The 9212-nt window shown below is 35.3% G+C and overlaps 1 protein-coding gene across 2 annotated transcripts in view; it reads left to right on the top strand.

Annotated features, from left to right (window-relative positions):
- Nucleotides 1-753: 753 nt before the first annotated feature.
- The window catches only part of LOC138333883 (anoctamin-8-like), a 50452-nt gene continuing 41993 nt past the window's right edge, over nucleotides 754-9212 (top strand). Inside the window, exon 1 of one of the 2 annotated variants that reach the window (XM_069282527.1) lies at nucleotides 754-1175. In XM_069282527.1, coding sequence (XP_069138628.1) covers nucleotides 1100-1175 — 76 coding nt within the window. In that variant the 5' untranslated portion in view covers nucleotides 754-1099. The remainder of the gene's footprint in view (nucleotides 1176-9212) is intronic. The other variant, XM_069282525.1, reaches the window with a different exon arrangement.

Genomic DNA, 9212 nt, shown 5'->3' with positions numbered 1-9212 from the left:
TTTTGTAGCTCTTCGTTGGACGTTCTCTATAAGTTATATGTCCTTTATCATATAAGGACTCCACACACTTGAGGCATATTCCAGATGGGGTCTCACGAGAGTAGTTTAAACATTCTTTTTCATCCAGGAAGGTAAAGGTTCTTCTTATCAGTCCTAAAATGCTGTTTGCTTTATTTACTCCTAATTGGATGTGTGTTCTGAAATTTAAATCTTCATCCACTGTTACTCCAATATCCTTTTTCGATGTAATATTATCAAGATCTAATTGCTCGCCTGTTGTTCCAGACATACTATATACTCTCTTTTCTTTGGATTTAATCGCAAGGACTTTACATTTATTTGGATGAAATTTAAGTAACCATTTTTCAGACCATTTTTCAAGATTGATCAAGTCATTTTGCAAAATGTTTTTATCATCTATGCTTTTGATTTCTTTGTAGAATTTTGTACCGTCTGCAAAAAGTGGCGACTGGGATTCTGTATTTTCCGGTAAATCATTAATGTAGAGTACAAATAAAATTGGTCCAAGGACGCTTCCCTGGGGGTATGCCGCTAAAGATACAATTAAGATACAAAAGTTGATAAATTATGATATACAAGTAGATATTGAATGGAAAAGTTATTAAAAGTTATGTAGCACTGTCCTACAAGTACCAATTAATTTTCCATTTTCATCAAATTTCCTCGCGATGATTTTTTTATAATTTTGGCGCGTTTATCAGACCACGTTTTTCGCGGAAAGTATATCTGACGTCACAAATACAGTTAGACGTTACATTCGAGTTCGATTTTTCACTATTGACAAAAGAAGTTTGCAATTTACACTTCGTAGTGTTACAAGTGTCGTGACTCACATCTTAAGAATTTTTATCGTCACATTGATAATATTCAAGCTGTTGCACATTTTCTTATCGAACACGCCTGGGATATGAACTCAAATCTTGCCGCTAGAGGACTTGATCATGTGACCAACCACAACAAAAACATGGAGAGCAGGCGATGCTGCAGTGTGTACACAAGGTGTTCTTCAAGAGGTTAACAGCATTTTCGGAAGCATAGCATCCATGGAAACCGATGATAACGGATAACAAAGAATGAAATGGAGTCAGCAAACGATCCATGCGACAATGCAACAGAAAACAAAGAGAAACAGTCCGGTTCTCCGGAAAAAATCCGTAAGTGATGATGTTTTGATTTGTTGACATACCGTGTATACAGCCCTCTGTTGATTTGTACTGTGGTGTAGCTAGGCTATTGTTTACTTGGGCGAGTGATTCTGAGTGTTATTGTTATAATACGGACAACAAAACTCCAGTATCTATCTATATAGTAGATATCACTATCGGACATATCCGATAAGTTATCCCTTACACTGACCAGCTGACCAGTAGGCGATAAACATGTTTTTGGTGTCCTATGCAATCTTACTAAATAGGCCTAGGCTATATATATATATAGTATAATATTACAGTACAGTGACATTCTAAATGTACATTGTACATAAAATCTGCTTTATGTTTCATAAATGTAGCAATTCTAACATATTTATGATAAAAAAAATTTAAATGATTTACTGTGAGTTTTTGATTTTTTTTCCCAGTTGAATCTGTAATTGTTTATTTAAAAAAAACCCATATAATAAGAAATGGGACTCATTTACGTACCTCGTGATACCCGATAATGTTTGTGCAGGACTATTCTTTCTATTAGTGATGGAATGACTTCAAATGACATTATTGCGGGATAACGTCATTTCAATGGAAAGATTACAAAGTGTTACATTCCATCACCACTGGAGGTATATGATCAACTTCCCAATGAAATGATCAACCTCTGATGAATCAACAGCAAAATTATACAATATACAGTTGGTAGTAGACTAAAGGTTACACCCTTGTGCACACGGAGTGCACGAGGTTTAGACTACAGGTAGACACGGAGTGCACGAGGTTTAGACTACAGGTAGACACGGAGTGCACGAGGTTTAGACTACAGGTAGACACGGAGTGCACAAGATTTAGACTACAGGTAGACACGGAGTGCACAAGATTTAGACTACAGGTAGACACGGAGTGCACTACGTGTGAACACGGTGTCCACTACAGGTGGACATCGTGTCCAGGTACATTGAGACCTAGACAGACAAGGTGATGTGTTACAGTTAGGGATCGGGGAAGAATAAGTTCTTCAATTTGAAATAATACATAATTATAATTTTTAAGTGTTTATTTTTTTTTTAATTACAACATCTACAATTTAATGTACAGTATATATAACTATCATGATATAACTATATATTACAATATTTTTTAGTATACACGAATAAAACCTTTTCACTGCAAAAGTAATAAAGATTGATTTATATTCATTAAGTATATATATATCATTTACATCAAGCATTTTCACAAGTTAAAAACAACTTTGAATTGCAGCAAAAACCAGTCCTAATGTGCTTTTGAGACACTTTTTCTTTTATAATAAGCTATCAGTAATACAATCATATACCGGGTAACACATAGCTTTTAAACAAAAAGATTTGGTGCCTATCAATCAGTTGTCTAGCGATACCCTTGTAGATCGTCTTTCATTAAAATATATACACTTTTATAATATTTTTCTTGCTATTTTAAGTTCTAAAAGTATTGTACGTAAAAATAGCTTAATTACATATTCTGTATTAAAAACTGAACGTCTTTAAAAGATCATGCAGAATTAAATCCACTTCAAACTATATGACGTCCTCCACTAATTGGTGGCTAGTCTACCTACAAGTACCCAATTCAGCTTGTTTTGATTCTTAATTACCGGTTCACACAATAAGTTTATGATCCCAACCCCGCAAGTTATCTTGATCGTATATTGCGTCATGGTCCAATAATTATAACTTGTCAAACATACAGGTAAGCCACAGTATCCAGCTATACAGGTGCCTCAAGGTGACCATCGATAGATGGCCAGAGGGCAGAATCGTTACCTTCTGTGTTTGCACGGCTTTATGAGAATGGGGGGGGGGGGGGGGGGAGTATCTTTATATAATATGTGATTTTAGAATTGTTTCTATGGAAGTTTGTTAAGACAAACAAATATACTTTACCGTTTAAAAATCATATAGGTTCATGAGTTTGAAACACATAAGTACCATTCTTATTAGATACTTAGATACATGTAGGTTCCGGGGGTGGGGGTTGGGGGGGGGGTAGATTGGGATGAGGTATGAGGGTAAAAACTAGCTGGCAAAACATATAGTAAGTGATGCTGAATACACCTCAATTATTGTCAGGCAGCCGTGAAGTGGAGCTTACGGTAGCTGTACAATGCGTAAATCATGCATGTCTGTCACAATTAACCTTGAATTTACCAATAATACATGTATATATTATAATCAAAATTAATGTAGATTAGGTACTTATTCAACATTGTAATATGGTATTTTATATACATAGTCATGATAATCAGGTGTCTGATATATGTAAAAAGCCAGTGTAAAAACAAATTAAATTAATGAAAAGATATTGGATGAAATATGATATTCCACTAATCTTGAAATAAATGTTTTAGTTAACTATACACTTGGTATTTAGATTATTTTTAATTTTAATATATAAAGCTTCATTAACAAATAAATTAAAATGCACTACCAGTTAAAACACATATCCCTATTGACTAGCATTGTTGTATAACTGTACGTATTTGTGTGACGAGTACAATGTATGTATGTAGAGAGGCTGCCACCAAAGTACAGCATGCTATAAATGGACCTCCTGGGGTTGTGATAAGGTACTACATGTATAGAAGTGTTGTTAGTCTGTGATACACTGGACTGAACATATTGAAGGGTGCCCAAAGAAGGCCCCAGGCCCCTGGCTCCACTCTGACCAATGTTAGGTAATTTAGATTATCATACCCGTGTGGTTGATGGAACAGTATGAAGTCCAAGTGACCATGGCAACTGCAGTCCTAGCCTAGGGGTCTACCTTTCGAGCAGGCAAATTCAAGTGAACAATATACTACATGTATGGATCATACATTAATATACATGTATACATTGTTATCATATAACTCACGCGGTTTGTAAAAGAAGGTCAGAATATGATATTGTCAAATTATCAAGGTTTCTAGAATTAAAAATAATTATGACAAATTCAGAATCTAATCAACAACTATGAATCTACAGTTTAAATGGGTAGAAGTTGGATTTATTTTTATTCTGTCTGTTTGATTTGTTATCAGACAGCATGTGACCTACATTTTAACGATCGGTCCTTTGAACAGTGTTGATGCTCACGAGCAGCCACATGCCCGATAATAAATTTTTGCTTTCTTAAAGGCCCACTACCTTTCCGAAACGGCGTTTAATCTTTAGAATGGGAATGTAAAACAAGATCGATAGTTTTGTAGAGTCTTAAAAATTATTAATTTACCGTTAATACTACATTTATCATCACCTTCTGAACGAATTGTTTAAAATAAATAAAATGTTTATTTTCATAACGCGGGTCGTATTATGTTTCCCGCCGTCGTCCTAATTACCGCGCGGTAGTTGACTATCACTGCGCCAGACGGCAAAATAGCGAATTGACTCTCCACTGTTTTCATATGTTACACAGGAAATCTTGCATATGTTTGGTGTCGTAACCTTATTTTAGGTCATTGGTATGTTTTTTCTGATGATTAATGTTTTTTTAAGAAACCTTTATATTTTGCTCCGGAAAGGTTATGGGCCTTTAAGCCAGTGCTTACAGGTTCCTCAATCGGTTGCAGAGTGTAATAAAGTGTACTTTCTAATGCCGATTTTTAACGTCTATGGACGATTTCTCATTTTCCCAATGCTTTGCAACGCGCCAGGTTCCATGTAGCAAATGTATACGTATTATGCAAACTATTTCGCGCACCTTGCCGTTTAGAAAACTATATTCCATACATACATAGTTAAAACATTTTATGAAGAATTTAATTTGTTTATGTTTATATGTCCTTGCTTTTATTATGCCCATCAATATATTCTTTTTAATCAAAATAATTTGCCGATCAAAATATCTCTTTGGCGACGATTTACTTATACTAAAAAATCTTACTCCACGCAAGGTTCATCACTTTATGCGTACGAAAAAGAATTTCATCTTTAAACTACTTATCACTAGCTAAGCAAAATAGTTTTTACTAGGAACTATCCATTGATGAGACATAACCAGTATGTGGTTTACCGTACGCAGTTAATTTGCAACGCAGTTAATTTGCTTTTATAAATTCTATAATTAACGTCCTTATTTATAAATTAAATTGTATGATAATATATATTGATACATTTTACTTTATATGTATCTATTCAAATAAACATTACAGTACGAATGATTTCCAGTAATTAACGGCAATTTTTATGTTGCAATAAATATCATGTTTCTGATCGCAATAACTTTTTCTATATATCAAAGTCCATATAGACTGCAGAATCAATACATATTTTCTCATATTTCTGTGGCACATCATCTAGTCTGTCTGTGGTCTGGATGTAGTGGACATTTTACCTGGACACGATGTCCACCTGTAATGGACACCGTGTTCACACGTAGTGCACTCCGTGTCTACCTGTAGTCTAAATCTTGTGCACTCCGTGTCTACCTGTAGTCTAAACCTCGTGCACTCCGTGTCTACCTGTAGTCTAAACCTCGTGCACTCCGTGTCCACTCGTAGTTCACACCGTGTGCACAATGTGTAACCTTTAGTCTGAACAGCAAAATACTACCAACTGTAGCTTCTAAGGGGACTAATTCACATGCCACATTTGTATGGGAATAATAGATACCCTCGGCAAGCCTCAAGTTGACAAGCCAAAATCTTTCACTCGAATGAGATATCTATGTCCACTTTACAGACCCATGTTAGATTCTTTTTCTCCCATACTTTCACAAAACATTGTGAAAATGCAGTTTTTACTAGAAACATTTCCAAAGCGCCGCCATCATCGGAACGTGACAGTGCGTCAAAATTAATGACGTCGCCAACAACAGACACCACATGTATTGACAACGTCCCATCGCGTATGAGCTGTCTTTTCCCTACCACGGTAAAAGATAGAGTTATCTTTTCCCTAGCAACCACGGGAAAACCCTGTCAAGTATGGGAGAAAAGCATCTCCAGTGCATGGTGATGGAACGTATACGTAACTCTTTGTAATCTTCCGGCTGTAAAAACCTTAGCGCAGCATATAATTTTTCAAAATCAGCTATCACCAAATACAGAAACAAAAAATAGAACTGGAAATACTCATTTAGATTTAGTGAATACATCTTTTTCTCGGCATAAAACTCAGCATCTAACTTTGGTTGGTTTAACTCTGCCAATGAGATTAGGCTTTACGTAACTTTCAAGAGAGTGGCAAAATGGCCGTCAACCTGACCCGAATAACTCTTAGCGCTGAAAAACGACATAAGGACCACGAGAGGGAGATTTGAATGAAGCGTCAAACAAGTAAATACGTTTGTTTTGCCTGATGTTTGTTTATGTCAAAGCCTGTTATTGTAGGCTGCCGTGTTTTCAGTGTAGCGAATAGATATATTCGTTTGCAAAAATGTTTTCGATCGTGTCAGACTAAGGGAAATTCGTCAATTTTTCAAGTTTCAAGGCTGTTTGTGAAAAAATTAGACTAAATCAGTAGGACTTCTTGTTATCATCTTGAAGTTTAACATCTTTGAACTAAATTACTCAATTTTGCATCTTAGAGGAGTTCCTTACCTTTCTCTATATATTAGTCTATAGTGGGCCTTTGACTTACCAATGTGCTTAATACCTATAGATGATCCTTTCCCTGTGGTCATATGGCCAAGTCCATTTTTAGGAGCACAAAGTTCGGCCCAAGATGTTGAAGAAATACTGAATTAATAGGACTGAGGTAAAATTTCTGGCCATTTTTCAGGTGTCAGCATCCTCGTGTCCCGCCCTGTAAGTCTGACTGGTTTTGCCAGTTGTCAGTATAATGTGACCGGGTAGGGTGTACTTGTTTGGTAGTATGCTTCAGTGAGATAGCACTTTAAAAAGGGTAATAGTTACACTATTACATGGGAGGCCGTCCTTAAATGACCCTGGCTGTTAAAAGTTGATGCATAAAATACCACCAACTAATTCTCTTTGCAGTCTGCGACTTTAGCACTAGTCCGATACCCAAGACTAGTAGTAATTTTACAGCCGGACTAGTGCCAATATTGAAATGAATAAGTCCAATTGGACTAGAGGCTCTCCACCTGATTAAAATAGGTAAATATAAGTATATTTACAAGAGTGCTGGTCAGTTGCATTTTTCAACACATTTTGAGTGCATAGTGTGTCCCATTATTTCAGTCCGGATGTATCATTTTGTGAAAATTTGTGTTCATGAACATATATCCAGGCTGTAATTTGTGTCAAAAATCATAAACTTATCATAACTGAAGCGCTGAAGTAAAACTGCTGTATTTGGACTAGTGGTTAAATAGTTGGACTAATAAAACACATCTGCAAAAATAAATCTATCGATAAATAAGTATGCTTACAGTATTCTAATTAGATTTATAGGTATTCTTGAACTGATTAATTTGAGTAGAATTCTGAAGTGTTGTTGCAAGTACTTAGTGCTAGCTGACATATTTCATTTCGACCAAATTTTATTTCATTAATTTGAAACATGATTGAACTACAGGCAAGGCCTATGTAAGTTCTCAGCCCATAGCTGACACGTCCGTGATTGCGCCATGTGTTGCACGATTCTGATCAATGATGTTATTATTGTAATGTCCCCAGGGATTGTCTGCTAAGAAACCAACCTCGCAAAAAAAAACACCTTTCTAATCTCGGATATATGTACATATCAAAGTTGTAATGAAATGTGTATATCCTTGATTCAAATTTCATCTACAGTAAAACACATTTACAGCAATGCACTTGGTTATATTGTAATATAGTATTTTTCGTTCCTTCAATCTAGGTTTTTTTACAAGATGTCTGTAATATGTATATAATTAACAAACTATGCTTATCACAAAGTAATTTTGATGGTCCCCAGAGATTCGTTATTTTCTATTTGCATATAACAGAGTTATCTGCCCTTGTGGGTAGGTATTGATTGTGACGTCATGTGTTTGGGAGCGTTATGTCATACTTTTTGGGGAAAATGACGTGAATTGTGCTCACAAATAATGATGTAACAGTCAATACCTACCCGCAAGGGAACTAACTCTGTAATATGCAAAGACAGAATAATCATATTATACTAATTAGTAATTACTGTATACAATAGGTAACAAGATACACCAGTGATCAAGTATATATCTGGATACTTAAATTCTTATCTGTGTGAAAACAACCAAAATATCTGGATACTTTGATAAGGTTTGGGCTGTGACAGCAACCAAAATATCTGGATACAATTATATATAATATATATGTAAAAGGACAGTGAACTATAGATGTTCAGTATTAATGGGTATTATACACAAACACAATTTTTTTATCCAGTTTGATTGGTTTTATAGTAAATACTAAAGTCTTTAGATACATTACAGACTCTGTATATATATATTGAGGTAGGAATTATATATTTTACGTAATTTGTAATTAAATGCCACTATTAATCTATTTTATACTGCATACCAGGAACTAAAAATTTCATTGAAGGAATTCACAGCAATAAATGTCAGAAAACCTGCATCAGGGTTAATGCTTTTGTTTAGTTTCAAAGTGTGATGATGAATTCTGGTTTTATTCAACGTGCAAAAAACTAGAGAACTATTTTGAGGAGCTGCCTAGCAGGTGTCTGTGATTGTATATATAAACTTTATGACGTGTTGTATGTGTTGTATATGTTTCTATAATGTCGGCACTAGAGAATCTAACATGTGTTGGTGTAATCAGATAAACTTTTAGTTTTAGGTGCTACGATCTTAAACATTTTCATACAGTCTACAGAAAGGAATTGAAGATTTCTATAGGCAAAGGTTGGATGTATAATATCTGACTATATCTGTTTGGGAATTTTTGAGGAACATCTCTACAGTAAATCAAAGAGGTGTCACTTGAAATGAGTAAAACAGCAACCACCTCGAGCTCTGTATAAAAACCACCTCTTTATAGTGACCACCTCTGTATAGCGATCACCTCTGTATAAAGACCACATCTGTATAACAACCACCTCTGTGTAACAACCACCTCTGTATAACAACCACCTCTGTGTAAAGACCACC

The sequence above is a fragment of the Argopecten irradians genome, chromosome 10 (genome assembly GCF_041381155.1).
Source record: "Argopecten irradians isolate NY chromosome 10, Ai_NY, whole genome shotgun sequence".
Classification (NCBI taxonomy): domain Eukaryota; kingdom Metazoa; phylum Mollusca; class Bivalvia; order Pectinida; family Pectinidae; genus Argopecten; species Argopecten irradians.
This window is presented reverse-complemented; position numbering and strand designations above follow the sequence as displayed.